The 20174-nt window shown below is 36.6% G+C and overlaps 1 protein-coding gene across 5 annotated transcripts in view; it reads right to left on the bottom strand.

Moving 5' to 3' along the window:
- Window positions 1–19307, bottom strand: part of PRPF39 (pre-mRNA processing factor 39) — a 35027-nt gene extending 15720 nt beyond the window's left edge. The window contains exons 1-5 of one of the 5 annotated variants that reach the window (XM_005892588.3): window positions 19150–19307; window positions 5258–5604; window positions 4257–4382; window positions 3487–3605; window positions 317–484 (exon numbers count right to left, since the gene is read on the bottom strand). In XM_005892588.3, coding sequence (XP_005892650.1) covers window positions 317–484; window positions 3487–3605; window positions 4257–4382; window positions 5258–5575 — 731 coding nt within the window. In that variant the 5' untranslated portion in view covers window positions 5576–5604; window positions 19150–19307. Of the gene's footprint in view, window positions 1–316; window positions 485–3486; window positions 3606–3733; window positions 4385–5257; window positions 5605–19149 lie in introns of those variants that run through there. The other 4 variants (XM_070358797.1, XM_070358798.1, XM_070358795.1 and 1 more) reach the window with 4 other exon arrangements.
- Window positions 19308–20174: the final 867 nt, after the last annotated feature.

The raw sequence follows: 20174 nt of genomic DNA, 5'->3' as shown, positions 1-20174 counted from the left end.
TATATACTGAGTTAACCATAAGAATAATAAAGCTTAGATTATTTTCACTACTCTGAAATATCCTAAAAGAGAAGTCCTGCTGTTTCCTCATCTATAAAACAGATCAAGGGAACCTTATATCTAAAACCAGTGAAGTTCATAAACTATATCAAAAATGTCAAAATTTTAAAGTATATATAAATTGATTATTGAGCAAAATAAATTTGTTTGCATCTAATAGAATCTTACATTTCAAGAGAATAATTATCCTTAATATAAGAAATTAATTACCTGAATTATCACAAAAAAATTTTAATGATCTGATTTTTCCACCCACCTCTGAAAATGATGACTATATAGCTGTGTCGGAATACCAAGAATACGATCATATATAGCTGTAACTTCTCTCAGGTTTCCCTGTTCATTTTCCCAGTTTATATACATTTCCCACAGTCTGTCCGAACGGAAATCTGTTCCCGCAGCTAGAACAGCATGCTCAAACGTTCTGAAAAATTAAATTACCTCTATGTTATCTTTCCAAGATAAAATCACTTTAAATATATTATTTCTGCATTTTGCAATATATACAAACATCAAATCAGTAAGTCATACATTTGAAATTAATATGATTTATATGTCAATACCTCATTTTTAAAAACAAAATATTTCTAAATTTTAGGAGATGTTAAATTCAAAATTACATGCAACTTTACAAGTATAGATTAAAAGAATAATAGACAAGTGCATATGACAGCTGCTTAAAAAAAGGGAAAATATAAAGGGAATAGATAAATGTACTTTTATGTAGCTGTATATTATTTTATATACCATAAATGTGCAATGCAAATTACACTACAAACATATAAGAGTGACAGAGCAGACACTAAAATACTTGTTAAACTTGAAATGTCTGTTGAATAGATTCCTCTAGGGCAAAAGACAAAGTGACAACATTTATCTTAAGAAACAGTTGTCTGACAAAACAACTCTCCAATGAGGGGGTCCAGCTGCCTCTTTGGGTAATGAGAAATATACATATACTTTAAAACTCAAAATTCTCTCCTGATTCTAAAATTGCACAATTAATGTTTACTAAAAAGTCATTTATTTTAAAATATTTACGCTCATTTCAAGAGATTTCTGTAAGCAATTTTAATTACAGGATTTGATACCTCAAAGGGATAAAATTTTAGATACATATTTTCAAAATAAATATTATAATCAAGAGGGATTTTTAACAGTATAGAACTATACTACCTAAATTAATCTAAAACTAAACAGAATCCCAAAGCACTAAGAATTAGGTGGAACAGAGAAAACAAATTCTAACATTCATCTAACACATAAAAATACAAAATATTTTTCTAAAAGGATAAAGAAGCAGGCATTTTCCTGAAAGGTCTCAAAGGAAACAAGGAAGCTATAGAAATTAAAGGCATGACACTGGCTCAGTATCATCAAAATGGATTAATAAAACAGTTCTCAAGAAAATAAACCCATATATTTTTGAGAATTTAGAATATGATAAAAAAGTTATTGGTATTTTAAATTCATACACAAAATAATTAGCCAATGAAGACAAGACAGACTGTTCAACAAATGGGAGAAAAAAAAAACGTTAATCTCTGATTCACAGAAGACACAAACGAAGGTTAATCTGTCTCACAAAAGGTACAAACTAAGTATCAGATAAATGAGGGACAGAAAAAAAAAAAGTCTACAAAAAGAATTAGTAGAAAACCCAAGATTTAAATACCCTTGTCAAGACAGGCACCGAACTCAGAAACTAATAAAACACTGAAAATTGAACCACGTTAAGAAAAAAATCAAACACCTCTACACGATAAAAATACCCAATGGAAAAATGCTTTAAGGCCCTAAGGAAGTATTACTTTCAACTCAAAATTCTATACCCCATGGGATTCATCAATTGGGTGTTTCAGATATACAGGTTCAAAAAATTTTTTTTCATTTCAAGCATCCTTTATCAGGAAGCTATGGAATTCACTCCTCTAAAGGTATGCAAGAACCAAGAAAGAATAGAATCTAATTAATAAACTAATAAACAGAACTTAGAAGGTAAAGACATCTCCTAGGATGATGATAATAAGGAAACCTGTAAACAGCTGCTATACAAAAGAATCAGAATAGGACCACCAGTGCAGATTACAGAAGAGGGGGTCCCAGGACGGTATCTCCAAGGGGTCAGGGTAGAATTTACAGATCTCAGAACATAATTCTCTAATTTTCAGATTAAGTAGAATAACACGATACATGTATTTTTTTTACTTTCAAAAAAATAACTTACATAGATAGTAATTGTAATTGTGGAAAGTGAGTAGTATTGACTACTGAAAGTAGCTGTTGGAAGGGGTAGAAAATTTTAAGTGTTCCAAGAAAGCCAGGCAAACGGAAAAAGAGGCAGAGGTAAGAAAAGGGGTAATCATAGGAAAAACAAAAAGCTACGAAACCTGTCCATATAGGAAAGATGAGGAATGGGAAGACAGGGTATAAATGAACTAAAAATTGTCATATACCGTAACAGAATGATAATGTCTACAGCTAGTGAAAGAGAAGCAGAAAGCAGTAGAGTGCTATTGCTATCAACATGTTGGAAAATAATAGAAGAAACAGCTAAAATATCTGAAGAGAGGTGGAAGGACCACTTTTTGTTACAAGTAGTTTAACATTAACTGTCTAAACTATATGCACATACTTTGATAAAAATAAAAACCAAAAATACATTTTAAATTCCTATAATTCAAAGGATAATTCAGAAGTAAAATAATCATATAACTAGGCAATGTGAAAATGGCTTATATAGACAGCATCTGAAAAGAAAAGACGGTAAACCAAGATATGTAAATCAAGAAACCTAAAGATAGGTGAATTGAGATAATGAAACACTACAGAAGGTTTAAAAAAAAAATATGCCATGACTGGGAAAATGACTACCTTCATACACTATGAGAGTTTAAAACTGGTACCACTTTTAAAGGAACATTTGATAAATGTAGCTGTGTATTTCCTTTGATACAAGTTCCATTTCTATAGTGCTCTACATAAATACTGACTTATGAGAGATATTCACTACAGCACTATTTCCTATAAAGATTTGGTTACATAAAATACAGTACCTTGATACTGTAAGGTTAAAAAATGGTAGGGAGAAAGTCTAGAACATTGTTAATTAAAAAAACAAAGACAAATATGTATAATAGATATACACACAGATACATGTATATCTATATGTATCTGAAAGAATAAACACCAAGTCATTTACCATGAGGGGAGACGGATTGAAGACATAAGAAAACAGCGTATGGAATGGTGGAGGAACTTTATTATGTACATTTTTTAATAATCATGCATAAGTTTACTAGGGTACTTTTTTACAGTGAAAAAGCATATAAAAGTTATACTTTCAGTTTAGCATCGATAGTAGTTCTATTATCAATATCAGAATACCTGACTTATTTATATCTTTAAATACTTAGTTTCACATACCCTCTTACAGTACTGTTTGTCTCAGGATCACCAGGGTCCAGTGTTTCTTTTAAGAAGTTTATATAGTGTATCCAAAGGTCAACACTCAGAGGTATTGCCTGAAGCCCCCGGCGATACACCTAAGAAGAAAACAACAAACTGTACTTCAAATATTTAATTATGTCTTAACAGAGAGGCAACACTGTGTTATCCGGTGAACCTTAGAAATACTAATTACTGGAATTTTGTTTAAATAATCTACCATTACCATTTGGGTGGAGGTTGGATAGAACATGGCAATGTTCTGATCCCCACGTGCAGAGTCTTGATCTTCAAAGCGCAGCAGTCCCTGCATTCTGACCGGGCTGTGTGGGCAGGCTTTGGGTTACAGACCATAGGGCACAGACCCATTAGAGCATCAATGACAGCGTCTGACCAAAAATGCAATAAGACGTAGCAAATGTGACTAGCAAACCAACTATATTGTTTGGAAAATGAGAAATAAATGTAAGTGAGAGAAAAGCCCTGCCCTACTTGTTAAGCTGCAGTGTAATACAGAGGCTTGCACTGCAAAGCTTGACAAACTGTAGAGGTTTAACGCACCTGCCAACAAAGAGAGAAAATATTAGCTACAAATGCCACAAGAGTGACAAATGCAAATAAAATACCCTATAAAATTGTTTGACCATAAATCGTAGGTACTGCCAGCCAAAAAAAAAAAAAGTCTTTGCTTTGTTATTATTTGGCTTACAGTACCTAATGGAGATAATTTTATTCAGTAATGTACGCACCTCATCTGATTGTTTAATGTTGTCATGTCGCTTTTCAAGGTCTGCATACTTTTTCCAATAACCATAGCAATACGGATAGTGTATGAAAAATTTGTCAAATGCTTTCCTGGCAGCCATCAAGTGATTCTGATGAAAATAAAACAAAGTGTTTAAACATCTTGAAAATTTCTGTCACAAAAGCATTTATTATTCCTTCTAATATACAGGCATACCTCAGAAGAATTGCGGGTCTGATTTCAGACCACTGCTATAAAATGTGTATCACAGTAAAGCAGGTCATACAATTTTTTTTGTTTCCAAGTGCACACAAAAATTCTGTTTATATTCTATTGCAGTCTAAGTACGCAATAGCATTATGTCTAAAAAAAGCAACGTATATACTTTAATTTTAAAATACTTTATTGCTACAAATTGCCAAAACAATTATAAAACAGTAATATGAAATACCACTGATCACAGGTGACTATAACAAATAATAAAAAGTCTGAAATATGGCAAAAAATATCAAACATGTGAACTAAACAGGAAGGGAGCAAACACTGTTGGAAAAACAGCACCAACAGACCTTCTCAATACAGGATTGCCACAAACCTTCAATTTGTGAAAAATGTAGTATCTATGAAGTTCAATAAAGTAAAGCTCAATAAAATGAGGTATGCCTGTATCATCTCAAATAAAATAAACGGCAGGCTTAAAAACTATTCACTCAACAGCTTTGAAACAGAAGGAACTAGTTCTGTCAAACAGCAGGGTAATATTTTTTTTTATTTTAGCAATTTTATACACATATACATACACACACCAGTCTTTACAAACATTAGAATTTGATTATAATACTCTCTATAACGTACAAATGCCACGAAAGCTATTTTTTGAAGCTAAAATATATATATTATTTATTCAACTTAATCTGAAAATCATAAAAGAGGCAACTTCAATTACAAAACAATAAGGCTTAGTCTGATATTGTTTAATCTAATCCCATTGAAATAATTACTAACCTCCTGTTCTACATACTGAAGCAAATATACCCAGCCTGTAAAATCCTGAGGATTACTTTCTACAGTTTTCCAAAACTTTTCATATTCTGGAGGGAAGTTTGCTTCTGTTTCTGTCACTGGAAGGTCCACAGTACTTGCTATTTCATTTTCTTCTGTAGTTGTGTTCACATTAGGAGATCCATCGGGTGACTGCTCCATTTCTGTAACGTTCATAATCTCCGTACTAAAATCAGCAGACTGCTCTACCGCTGCCTCTGAACTGCTGCCTATGCTGCCATTACTGGAATTTCTGTACTCATCCATGTGAGAGTTTTGCATAGCTGTTTATTTCACCTTCAGTTAATGATCTGTGGAAACAAAGAGAAACAACTTCCAAATGTTTATTTGGCATTATCAAAGCCATCTTTTAAAAGCCTGTTAGCTATTAAAAGAATATATTAACTTGATTCTTGAGCTCTCCTGTAAGTCTGATACTCAGGTTTAGTAGTTGTTACATTATAAGTTAAATTCTATAACATATAAATTTTCCAAAATTCTGCCATTTTATTGTTGACTGAGCAAAAATAGCTCTTTCATCTATTAAACAACTGAATATTGTGCTAGCTCCCTAAAGAAGCATTGAATTCAATGCTTCTCAGCTAGCTAAGAATCTAAAATTTAATGTCTGAATTCTATCCTGATACCAATCCTGGCAAACAGCAATATTTTTAATATCTGTCCTGGAGGCTAAAGGTAAAACTAATAAAACAAACTGTGGTAATGGACATAAATGTTCCAGAGGGAAACGCATAACATAGCTTAAGGCAGATTTTTAGAAAAGAGAAGGTTAATATTGTTGAAATTTTTAATTCTAGAAGATTTTATTATAGAAGACATGTATTATTTTAAAAAGTTAGAGAGTGACTTTTAAACTGAATACACATTATTAAAAACATATTTATGAGAGAATCCCCTGGTGATTCAGGACTCGGTGCTCTCACTGCTGGGGCCCTGGGTTTGATCCCTGGTTGGGGAACTTAGGTCCCATAAGCCAGGCAGCCAACAGAACAATGAAAAAAAGCACAAAAAACTGTACTTATGAAAGTTTTACCACCTGGATAATTACTTTGTAAAATCTTTAAAATTAAGTCATCTTACAGTTAAAGCCATAAAATAATAAAGAATTATTATTTTTTCATAATTCACTTCATCTCTTCCACTAACAGTTTAAATGGAAACTGATTCATTAAATTATAGGGCATGTCTTTTTTTAAAATTATGGATTATTCTCAAAACTGAACAGACCATAAAATTGATTTACTCCTAAACTACATTTCGAATACATAAGTAGTTAACACAGTACAATTTAAAAGAGGATTAAGGCTTTAAAGGTAGTAATTCAAAGAAAGAAATCCAAGTGACCAATAAACATATGAAAGGATTGTAGTTTTACTAATAAAGATGTGAATTAAAACAATGAGATATCAAATTGGCAACAATTAAAAAGATGTATCTGGAGGACATTCATGGAAAATATACCAAATGGGATTTGTGCATATTTTATGTTAGATAAATAATCAGACAAAAAGCATATGATTAAAAGCATTCCCTGGAACACTGTATTATAGTGAAGAGACAATGTATTAAGTACATTGCTTTAATAAATGCCGTATCTGTACAATCAAACAGTAAAAGAAATATGTGCACCTGTGATACCTACTACATATTATTATATAGATGCTACACAGATCTGTAAGAATATATACCAAATAAAATATACTAAAAATATTAGTTGGTGTTAATATTAGCCCAACTAATATTTTGGGCTGATGCTTGTTTTTGTTCAGAGTGGCAATATACCTAACCCCATGTAAGGATTCGGAAAAGGCAATGGCAACCCACTCCAGTACTCTTGCCTGGAAAATCCCATGGATGGAGGAGCCTGGTAGGCTGCAGTCCATGGGGTCGCTAAGAGTCGGACACGACTGAGCGACTTCACTTTCACTTTTCACTTTCATGCACTGGAGAAGGAAATGGCAACCCACTCCAGTGTTCTTGCCTGGAGAATCCCAAGGACGGGGGAGCCTGGTGGGCTGCCGTCTACGGGGTCACACAGAGTTGGACATGATTGAAGCGACTGAGCAGCAGCAGCAGCATGAGACTGAAAAAGGCATCTGCTGCAGAGCTCTTATAAAGATGTTGCTTTTTTGATAAAAAAGACAATCAGCAAATAGTGTAGGCTCTACCACTTTATTCTTACCTTGAATGTGAACATATCTGAAACAACCTATATTAACAAAGTCAAAAGGACTGGCCAGAAAAAATGAAGAAATGCCAGCCCTGACATCATCAAACTGCTAACATGCCAACTTTATACTGCAAGAGAAAGTAAGTCCCTATTTGTTTAAACTATTATCAATAGATGGGTTTTTCTATTACTTGCAGAAAAGTACACTCCTAACTAACCCACAAACAATGCATGAGAATGTTCATTTTTCCATCTCCCCTCGTTAGCACTAGGTATCAAGAAACTTAATTTTTTTCATCTGATTAAAAATGAAAAACAGAAAGTAGTACCTCATTTTGATCTGCATTTCTTTAACTACAAGGAGGTTGAATTTCTATTTTCTTTTTTTTCTTCAATGCTACTTCACATCCTCAGTCCATATTATTCATATATTTTTTGTGTATGTATGGAGGGCATCTTTTAGACTGTCATGGAGATTTGAACTCCAGATTTTAAAATGTAGTAGTATTATACTACATTTCAAAATGCAGTATGAAGCAAAATTTTTCCCAATAAAAGGATAAACTTAAAATTTATTTCAAAATGCAGTATGAAGCAAAATTTTTCCCAAAAAAAGGATAAATTTAAAATGTTAGATCAAGTGAATCTGAGGCTGAATGCCACTGAAAGAATTAGTTATAGCCAGGTAACTCTGGGGAATATTTTTTAAAAGGAGGTAGAGAAGGGGTGAAGACAAAGGGAGGTTGGGAGAGGTTGGGTGCGGACAACAAGTTCCCACTACTCGATGGCATATCCAGCAATATACTACATTCCTTGTAGAGAATACACAGATAGTTTTCATTCTAAGGCTTATGAACTAGTTGAAAAGAGATCAAAAACATGCAAAGCAATTATATAAAATTTCAAATGAAACAAGTCAAAATTTAGAGAAATCTATTGAAAACCATAGGCATCTAGCAAAACTTTACAAAACAGAATTTAGTCTTCACTTTGAAAAGTGAAGTCGCTCAGTCGTGTCCAACTCTTTGCAACCCCATGGACTGTAGCCTACCAGGTTCTGAGGAGCCTCTCAGTCCATGGAATTTTCCAGGCAAGAGTACTGGAGTGGGTAGAAAAAGAATTATAAATTATTTCAAAATAAGAAATAGACCACATGACTTGACAGAACAACCTTTCTTATTAACAGATAAGAAGATGGAAATTAGGATTGGTTCCAAGACAAGGAGATAAGATTGATCAGAATGAAGAGGGCCTGCATTGGGAAAGTGAAATGAAAGTAAGCAGGGCAGAACAAGAGGAATTTGAAAAAAATAATAAACAATCAAATCTAGAAAAAAGAGTTTCCTTCTACTGCATTACTGACTATTGTCATAAACTTTTCCAGGTTTACCATTTTTGATCCTAGGAAAAGGCGCAGAAGCTTTTCAACTTATTTTGGTCTCTTTTGTCCCCTACATTAAAGAAAAGACACTACTGAAGATTAATTTTCCAGACATAAATTAGTCATTATTTTGTGTTTTTTTATTTCAAAGCATACTGCCAAAACAAAAAAAGATTGTTCATTGATACATTCTGAGTCATTTACTACCTGCCCTATTCTAACTGCATACTTAAGTGGGACTTAAGTTTTTTCTGGAATCAGCAAATTTACCACACCCCTGCATCATCACAGACTATCAACTACTCCACACCCTGCAATTACAGTGTTATAAAACGAGTTAAGAACATCAGCCTTGTCCTCAGGGAGATCATTTTTCTGATTACTTCGAAAATCACAGGACCAAAAGAAAAACACACTAAAGTTATTTTTAAATAAGTTATTCTAACATATACTTCATAATATGGCAATTACTAACTGGGAGGGATTGGGGGCAGGAGGAGAAGGGGACAACACAGGATGAGACGGCTGGATGGCATCACCGACTTGATGAACATGGGTTTGGGTGGACTCCGGGAGTTGGTGATGGACAGGGAGGCCTGGCGTGCTGTGGTTCATGGGGTCGCAAAGAGTCGGACACGACTGAGCAACTGAACTGAACTGAACTAGTACTAGTATATTCTTAACAACAACCATTAACTTTGAACTTGTGACATAAAACGGCAAAGTTGTAAAAAAATAATTATCAAAAGGAAGAAGACAACAGTGTGGTACTAGCATAAAGATAAACAGACCAATAGAATAAAAACATAAAGCCCAGAAATAATGTTGGACAAGAGTTACAAGATTACTCAATGGGGAAAAGACGGTCTCTTAAACAAATGGTGCTGGGAAAGCTGGATCGTCACATGCAAAAAAAAAAAAAAAAGCTAAACCCTTAACTTACAGCATATATAAAAATTAACCCCAAATGGACAGAACTCATAGAAGAAAACATAGGGGGAAAGTTTCATGAAAGTGGACTTGGCAATGCTTTCTTGGCTATGATACCAAAAGCACAGGCAACAAAAGCAAAAATAGACAAATGGAGCTACATGGCAAATGGCCGAATAGGAGGAAACATCTGTAAATCTTATATCTGATTAGTAGTTAATACATATAATAAAGAGCTTCTATAAATGAACAAAAACTCAATTAAAAATGAAAAAAATGATTTAAACAGACATTTCTCCAAAGAAGATACACAAATGGCCAAGAAACACATGAAAAGATGCTCAGTATCACTTATTAACATAGAAATGCAAATGGAATTCACAATATCACCTCACACCCATTAGGATGGCTACTATCAAAAAATAAATAAAACAGGAAGCAAGTTTTGGCAAGAATGAGGTGAAATTGGAACCTCTGTGCACTTATGGTGGGATTATAAGATGGTGCAACTGATACAGAAGACAAAATGGGGTTTCCTCAAAAAATTAAAAATAGAACTACCATAAAATCCAAAATCCCACCTCTGAGTATATGGTCAAACTAACTGAAAGCCAGGTTTCAAAGAGCTATCTGTATAGCCACGTTCACAGCCACATATCCAAAACAGTCAAAGGAGTAAGCAACCCAAATGTCCAACACAGATGAAGAAATAAATACAGTGTGATATACACATACAACGGAGTATCATTCGTCTTTAAAATGAAGGAAATCCTGTCATACACTACATGGATGAACCCTGAGGAAATTATGCTAAGTGAAAAAAGCCTGTCACAAAAAGACAAATGCTACATGAGTCTACTTATATGAGGTATTTAGAGTTGTCAAATTCATAGAAACAGAAAGCTGATGGTGGTTATGAGGGACTAGAGATGGAGAAAAGGGGGGTTGTTGTTTTAATGGGTATAATTTCATGGGTATAAAATAAAAAAGTTCTGGAAATCTGTTAAAACAACCATGTGAAAATACACAACACTACTAACTGTACACTTATAAATGGTTAAGGCTTCCTCAGGTGATTTGTGGTTAAGAGTTCGAACTTCCACCACGGGGTGCATGTTCACTCTCTAGTCACGGGAACCAAGATCCCACAAGTCTGCTTTGCTGTGCAGCTTAAAAAAAAAAAAAAGGTTAAGAAGGTCGATTTTATCTTATGTGTTTTTACTACAGCAAAAAATTTTTTGATGGAAGAAGATAGCTAAACTATAATTCAATTAGAAAAGAGGAAATCCCAGAGACTAGGGATCAGAACTTTCAGTTCTTTCATTACTAGCACAGTAAATATTACAAGAGGGTACAGGAGGGTGAGTCCTACTTCTCTCCCTTAAAAGGATGAGATTCTAGTCAGTCTTACTTTCCTCACTTCGAAAGGAGACAAGTAATACTTATACTATCTGCTTCACAGGGCCGTTGAGAACATCAGATGAGATAAACGCATGTCAAAGTCCTAAAACTATAAACTCACATAAATGAAGAGATCACTTAAAACAAGTTCCTGGAAAGTATTATCCAAACTTAAGATGTTATACTTTAAAATTGTCTCCTAGGTGGCTCAGTGGTAAAGAACCCACCTGCAATGCAGGAGACCGGGGTTCAATCCCTGGGTTGGGAAGATCCCCTGGAGAAGGAAATGGCAACCCACTCCAGTATTCTTGCCTGGAAAATCCCATGGACAGAGAAGCCTGGTGGGCTGCAGTCCGTGGGGTTGCGAGAGTCAGACATGACTTAGTGGCTAAACAACTTTAAAATTAACAAGGAAAATAAAAATGAACTTTACAGTGCATCTAGAATTTGTTGTGCAGAGACTTTAGGAGGTGGAAAAAAACCTACTGACTTTGACGTCAAAAAACTGGTGGTAATCAACACAGTATTCATCTGAAAATATTTTATTTCCTGACTTTTCAATTTTAGATATTTTTTGCCATCTATTAGATAAAATATAGGTTTAATTATTATACCAAATACACATGCACAATCTTCCTCTCATGTGCTTCCAATGTAGTTCTATTTGGCTGGGGTTCAATCAATATTCAGGTTTACATTAGTATGCCTATGCAAACATTTTCTTCAAGCTACTTTGTATACTACAATCACATTTCCTTGCTTCTACCTCTTTAAATCTATCATTTTCATATGCTTCACTGCCTTTGAAAACTGACTCCACATCCTTGAAGAGACCTTATAAAGGTCCTTTAAAACTGTCACTCATACTTATCAATCCCATTTCCCCTTCTGGTGCCATCCTTTCTGAAACCATCTAACCTTCTGCAACAATTTAAATTTGCTCGTCTTATCTAGGATTGTCTCTTCATTTTGATATAAAGAATTCCTTTCACTTATCCCCTGGAGTGAATCTCATTTATAACAAAATCTATTTCTTCCTTGATTTACTCCCTCTTGTAGAGAATCATTTCTGTAATTCTGAAAAAAGGTATGTGGGGTGAAAAAAGGTAAGACTTTCCAATTCTAAAATCTTCATGAGAGATGGTACTGGGATGTAATTTTTTAATTACAAAATTAATTATTTTTTCCAAAAAATAAATAAATAAAATCCTCATAATTAAATGAGTATAAAATTCTAGAATGAAAATATTTTTTTCTTAAAAGTTTTAAAGCAACTTATTCACTGTTTCCTACCATCCGATGTCCCTATTGAGAAAATCTGACATTTTTATTTCTTATCCTCTTCATGTGACCTGTTTTTATCTCCATGGAAGCTTTTAGTTTCTCTGTTTATCCCAGATGTTCTGAAATTGCTTAACGATGTGCCTTAAGATGAGTCTTTTCCAAAGATTCTGCAACGCATTCATTTGGAAGGCCTATTTTAATCTGTTTACATCATTAAGTTCTTACATTCTATATCTATTATTTATTTGATAATTTTCTACTCTTGGTTTTCTCTGTTGGATCCACACTGCTCAGGTGCTGGACTTCCTGGATTGATCCTCTACGTATCTTATCCCACATTTTTCTTCTATTCCTTTCACTTATTCTACTCTGTGATAACCCTGTTACTGAGTTTTTAATATAACTTTCTTTATTCTCTGAATAATCAATATTCCTTTTTCACGGGTGCAGTATCTCCTGCTATTTCTAGAATATACTTTAAATTCTCTTGTTCTCAGCACTGTCTCTTCTGAGTGTCTTTGACTACTTGTTTTGATCTCTCAAGTATAGTCATCTTCAAACTTTTGTTCAAGAATAAGTATGAGGCAGTAGAAAACAAACCAGACAAAGTTGACAATGGGTGGGCTTCAGTGCAGGATGGAATTCTTTTTTTTCTTTTCTTTTTTTTTGGGCCAGGGGCGGGTGGGCTGCCATGCTGCACAGCTCAGAGGACCTTATTACCCCAACCAGGAATCGAAGCTGCACCCTTAGCAGTGAAAGCTCAGAGTCCTCCACTGGGAATTCTTAGGATGGCATTCTTTGAGGGTAGAACCCATTAAATGTCAGTGTTCTACACTGGTTCCCTTGGGTTATGTTTTGCCAAAGAAGAATGTTTCAACTTGAGTAAGGCAACAAGCATTCTGGGAGCAAAGACAACAAACCAGGCTTGTGATCGCACCATTCAACACAGACTTTCTTTCAAGTTCCCATTTTCACTAAGACCCTTCACCCCTGCCCCACCTCCCACCAGCTATGCTAACTTCTCTGGTTTTACCCTCTTCAAATAATGAACATCCAGTTCTTTGCTGGCTATACTAGATGGAGAAGGACAATTTAGCTGTGAACAAAACAAAATCCCTGTTCTCAAGGAGCAGACATTACAGTGGGGAGATGGAGGCTTTCTTCCCTAAGTAAATTTCTTATATATATGTGGTATCAAGTGCTAAAAATAAAAGAGAGGATGAGGTAGCAGGAAAGCCAATCATGCAACTATCTAGAGGAAGAAAATTACAGGCAGCAGAAAGAGCATGTTCTGAGATAACTGCTTTGCTTGCCATGTTCACAGAAAAACATATCAGTAAGAGACAGTATGAAAGGATTTGCTTAAACATCCCTCAATTTGACTTGAATTCTTCTAAAATTTGTCTTTACTAAGTATATCAAAGTAAACCTCATGTAAACACCTATTTTATCATTTTTTGCAGGTTCCAGGATTTTAGTTCCCTGACCAAGCATCGAACCCATGCCCCCTACACTGGGAGCATAACCACTGGACTGCAGGGAAGTCCCTAAAGGTCTATTTTCAAAAAGCAATGTTGAGGGGGGAGGAAAAAAAAAGCAATGTCAAACTTCCCCAGTGGTCCAGAGGTTAAACATCCACCTGCTGTGACTTCCTTGTTGGTCCAGGGTCAAGAATCCGCCTTGCAATGCAGGGGACACAGGTTCTATCCCTGGTCAGGGAACTAAGATTCCCACATGCCGGAGCAACTAAGCTGAACCCGTAAGCTCTGGAGCCTGTGTGCCACAACTACAAAGCCTGAGCACCAAAACTAGAGAGTCTGTGCACTGCAATGAAGATCTCATGTGCTGCAATTAACACCTAACACAGCCAAACAAATAAATAATTGGGGAAAAAAAAAATTCCCGGAGACACGGGTTCAATCCCTGGACCGCTTCATGTCAAAAAGTATTCTGCCCGTGTTTTCCTGTGTTTCCCTCACCTCTTTTATAATCTTCCTTCCCTTTTGCTCTCAAAGTATGTGTTCCCCTAAGCATACTATAAAAATTGAAATACATAACAATTATTTGTCTTCCTCCTTCCCTTGGTCACAATGGATGAAGTATCTCTGCTGCTATCAATGGTCAAACTCTGAACTAATGACTTGGATCACTTCTCCCACCTATCTTCTCAAACATGTTGCTTCTTAAATTATCTTCACGGTCTCCTTATCAGTTTCTCTTAGTATATTAGATTACTTCCATTACCCTTCAAATATGTAAAAATACCTCTCTTTTATATAAAATTTTATAATATACGTAACTTAGCTTAAACTTATAGAACAAACAAAGGACAATCATAAGCTATGTTGAGGATTTAGATTTTGTTTCAAGTACAACAGAAAGACATTGAAGCTGTCTAAGCTTATCTCTACACTACACCCTCCTTGTTGTTCAGTTACTAAGTTGTGTTCAACTCTTTCCGACCTCATGGACTGCAGCACACCAGGCTCCTTTGTCCTCCACTATCTCCCGGAGTTTGCTCAAATACATGTCCACTGTGTCGGTGATGCTATCTAAGCATCCTGCCTTTGCCGCCCCCTTTCTCCTTTTGCCTTCAATCTTTCCTAGCATTGGAGTCTTTTCCAGTGAATCGGCTCTTTGCATCAGGTGGCCGAAGTACTAGAGCTTCAGCTTTACCATCAGTCCTTTCAATGAATATTCAGGGCTGATTTGCTTTAGGATTTCCTTAGGTTTGATCTCCTTGCAGTCCAAGGGACTCTCAAGAGGCTTCTCCAGCACCACAATTTGAAAGCATCAACTCTTCATCTCTCAGCCTTTTTATGGTCCAACTCTCACATCTGTACATGACTACTGAAAAACCATAGCTTTGACTGTACGGACCACTGTTGGCAAGGTGATGTCTGCTTTATAATACGCTGTCTAGGTTTGTCACTGCTTTCCTCCAAGGAGCAAGTGTCTTTTAATTTCATGGCTGAAGTCACTGTCCACAGTGATTTTCTATATCCTCCATTTACCCTTAAATTTGGATTATCACTACTCTGAAATTCTCCCAAAGTCACAATCGCTTTGTTTATTAAATCCAACTGGACATGTTCTGATTCATCTTTCTGATCTACTCTTCACTGTATCCAACAGTAATGATGACTTTCTCCTTGAAAGGCTGTCTCTTCTTGCCCTTTTTCTAACATATCACATCCATCTAGTTTTGTTGGGTGTTCCAGTTCAGCTCATTTCAGCTTCAGGACCTGAGTGTATGTAGTTTTTTCGTCTGTCTGGAATGCTGCCCCAACTCTCTACCCCACTCAAAGCCTTCAACTCAACTGAAGCCCACTAACTAATCTGGGCAAATTTAAACATCCCTGACTGAAACGTATTCCCAGACCCTCCAAATAAGTTTATTTCCCCCAATGATGCTTCCACAGCATTCTTCCACGGCACACAATCACATTTGTGATACTCATTCAATGTCTTTTTCTTTCTAGATTATAATTCCTTCACAGTAAGGCTCAGGTCTACCGATACATGGAGATACAGTACACATGGAGGTATGATACACACCTAATCCACTGTTTAATAAGTAAAAAAGCATCACAGTCCTTACCCTCCCCACCCAGAGTCCTAAACCTAGCTTAGATCTCCCGCACTGTAGGCAGATGCTTTACCGTCTGAGCCACAAACAAAGTCTCATAACAATTGGGAAGGTGTATAATAAAACATTTGGGTTAAAGCCTGATAGAACTGAATTAAAGATCTGGCCTAGTTACTCATTAGGGAACTTTGAGCATGTTTCTTAACCTTTCTAAGCCTCATGCACAAATAATCACACATACCTTGCTATAAAGATTAACTATCCTCTTCATTTACACTGTTATGTTACAATATAATTATCTTCCCTTTTGAATAATGTTTTTCAAACTTCAGAATGCCTTGCACCAGCTTATTTTTTTTTAAAAAAAAAAAAAAAATCAGAGTGCATTGCACACATTAAGGGCACACTGTTGAAATACACACAGAATCTGACTACTAGATTATTGAACTGCAATGTTACATGTACATCCTATTATGGCTAGTGGCTAAGTCACTTCAGTCGTGTCCAACTCTGTGTGACCCCATAGACGACAGCCCACCAGGCTCCCCCGTCCCTGGGATTCTCCAGGCAAGAACACTGGAGTGGGTTGCCATTTCCTTCTCCAGTGAATGAAAGTGAAAAGTGAAAGGGAAGTCTCTCAGTTGTGTCCGACTCTTCACGACCCCATGGACTGCAGCCTACCAGGCTCCTCCGTCCATGGGATTTTCCAGGCAAGAGGACTGGAGTGGGGTGCCATCGCCTTCTCCGTCCTATTATGGGCTGCAGTCAAAAAAATGGAAAAACACTGCTACACATAAATTAATTATTATTGGAATAGTAAATTCACTGAGAACAGCGCCCCTGGTTTCATTCACTACTATGTCCCTAGAATCTGAAAGTGTCTAGTATACAATAGCACAATAAATGTTGAAAGACTGGGTGATCTATCTGATCCCAACTTAACTTTCCAAAGGTATTAATCCAACAGTATTCCTTATTGTCATTTACAGAGGACAACACACGCTCATGCCTGAGCCTGTGCTCATGATATTCTCTCAGAGTAACAAAAATTTCCTCCTGTTCTCAACTCATGCCTTTTTACTACTTTGCACTCTCTTATATAAAACTGTAATGAGATGCATAAAGTCTACAAGTGTAAGAGAAAAATGATATATTAAATCTGAATAAGCAGTACATGAAAAAGTAGAGTTCTACATCATACATTTTAAGTTTTAGTTCAGTTATGAGATACATTTATCTAAGAATTTAATATACCATCTTAACATTTAAAAGCTCTTTTGGAGGATGACTTAAATTAATTTTTAATAAAATTAAAAATGAGAAATACTCAATTAAAAATGAGAAATCTGATCTATTATCTTAATCTCTTTATAAGCATTTATACTGACAGAGGTACCAAAATCATATCATTTATTATTCTTTTCATAAATAGAACATATAAAAGTCTGAAGTCATCACTAAGGACTGAAAGTCAGGAGTTTGAGTACTACAAATCAACTACCTTTGCAATCCTTAAGTCATTCTGTGCCTCATCCACAGATAAGCTAATCTAAAGACTCAAAATGTTTGGAAAAAAACGGACTATCATCATCACTGGCTTTGGCAACTGTTTTCAGAGGCTGAGCAGAATGTTTATACAGATTGACCTTTTTAAAGTTTCCATATATTAAGCACTTGCTACATTCCAGAAACTGGACTTTATTCATTTACATAAATGTTTGCACCATCTTCATATTTTTGGGGAAAAAAATTATCATTTGGTTGGAATTATTTTCTTCCCCCTCTGGCTGTTTTTCAAGAAATTTTTTAAAATCCTGTACTTTATGTGGTATTATTTGCTGGCACACCACAGAAGGGTCTCTTCTCTCTCTTCTTTTATTTACATTATTACCCAAGATTGATACATAGTTTCCTGTGCTATATAGTAAGAACCTTATTGTTGATCTATTTTATACATCTACTAATCTTTCCCTTGAAAAAAAGCCACACATACTTTCTATCATTTGATTTATAAGATTCTTTTTCGTATTCAATTATAGGTAAGCAAGTAAAATCACTTCCAAATATCATGACACTAAAAAAACTCCGCTTTTCAATTCTCACTTCAAATATCTCATACTACCTACTAATTAGCCATCTTTGGTAACCCCTAATTATTCCAGAGTTCACAATCTTGAGAACTTGTCTTCTTTAGCAGAACTCCTTTCATTAACATTATCCCCACCAGCGGCCAAACAGTGGAAAAGTTCCAACTTCTGCAACTTTAGAGTGGGGGGAGGGGAAGAATACACCTGACAGTATTCGCTTGTTTTTCCATCCATTTACTAGCTCTCAGAACCCAAAATACTTAAGTTCCAATGCTTTTTCAGGCTTCAACCTTTACAACCGTAAAAAAGTGTTAAGTATTTCTGAACAGGAATGTTAAACTTAAAAGTAATATTTTAGTTGGCATAAATATAGTACATAATACTAACTGAAGATGTGATTTTTAGAACGAGAAAAACAGCAGTGTTGGTCTCTGGCTACAAAAGATAAACACTGGTTTTTCTGCTTCCATCCTAGCCTGCCAAAAGCTTTAACTGATCTTTGGGGTGCTGTGACTCAAGAGTCCTAGAGTGTGTCTTCAGTCAGAACGCGAAACGCGCCCTACAAGGCGCCTAAAAGTTTTACCCAATTTATATCACATTCTCCCAAACCTCTGGGTCCCTTCCACTTCCAGTCGTTCCAACCACACTGGTTCCCAGCTCTCGCGAAAGCATGGGCTTTAGACTTATCCCCAAAGCGCTTCCTAAATCCAAGTTGAGGCCCACAATTCCCCGCCCGTCCTAAGGCGCCGGGAGAGAAACGAATGGTCTAAGAAAAGAAACCTCGCACTGCTCCACCCAACAGGTGGGAATGAGAAGGGATGGACAGCTGGGCCGCGAGGCCAAGTCAGGCCTCAAAACAGGGCGGGAGAGGGAGGCCGCAGCCCCAGCGCGGCCTGAAACGAGGCAGGCCCCTTCCAGACCAGCGTATCAGAACGCCCCCCCACCCCCTACCCCCCACCCTCGGCTAATTCCAAGGCGTCCTCCCCAGCTGACCTGACGATGGATGCCACTGAATTCCATGAGCCACAGTCTGGGCCAGCTGAGTCGAAGATGGCACTTTAACACTCTCCGTCCCCACAAACACAGCAGTCGCCACCAGCACCACAGCCTCCTCCTCGAGAGCACGGCGCGCATGCGTCAGAGCCCCCGGAGGCGAGGGAGTCACGTGGCTGCGCAGGACGCAGGTCTCGCCCTCCGCGAGAGGTGGACCGGGCAGGCCCCGCCCCGCTGCTTTGAGGGCCCGGCCGCTGTTCCTATGCGGCGTTCCCTCTACTTGACTTCCCAAACAAAAAGCGGGTCCTTAGGGCTTTTCATACCTCAGATCTTAAACACAGACAGCGCCCCACCCCGCCAAAGAAAATGCTGTTATTCTTTTTTGGGCAAACAACTGCCTAAAACTCACCCCTCTACCTAAAAATGGACAGAAATTCAGCCTTAAACTCATAAATCTCACGATGATATTTGGACTCTGGAGAAGGAAATGATAACGCTCTCCAGTATTCTTGCCTGGAAAATCCCATGGACAGAGGAGCCTTTTGCGCTGCAGTCCAGGGGGTTGCGAAAGAGTTGGACGCAACTTAATGATTAAACAATAAGCATCAATTTAAAAATGTCCTTTTTGTTCATGCCAGCTGGGTATTTTTTCCCTTTTCTCTATCTTCCCTTTCCTCTTATCCTCTTGGTCATAGACTTAGTAAATTAAAACTGCAATTTAAATTCAGAATTCTCCCAGGAATTCCCTGGCAGTCCAGTGGTTAGGGCTCTGCACTTTCACTGCTGAAGGCCTGGTTCAATTCCTGCTGAGGGAACTTATATCCCACAAACCTGGCAGTGGCAAATAAATGAATGAATGAGTGAATTCAGAACTCTGCCTTCAGAGTCAACTTCTCTCACAGCGGTCCGAAAGCATTATATTTAATCTCTTCCCCACCAACTGCTTTTCCTCGGAGTATTCTCCGTTTCAGTTAATGGTATCACCATCCACGTCTCTAGAGTGAGAAACTTATATTAACTTTGAC

This window comes from Bos mutus, chromosome 21 (assembly GCF_027580195.1).
Source record: "Bos mutus isolate GX-2022 chromosome 21, NWIPB_WYAK_1.1, whole genome shotgun sequence".
Classification (NCBI taxonomy): Eukaryota; Metazoa; Chordata; class Mammalia; order Artiodactyla; family Bovidae; genus Bos; species Bos mutus.
This window is presented reverse-complemented; position numbering and strand designations above follow the sequence as displayed.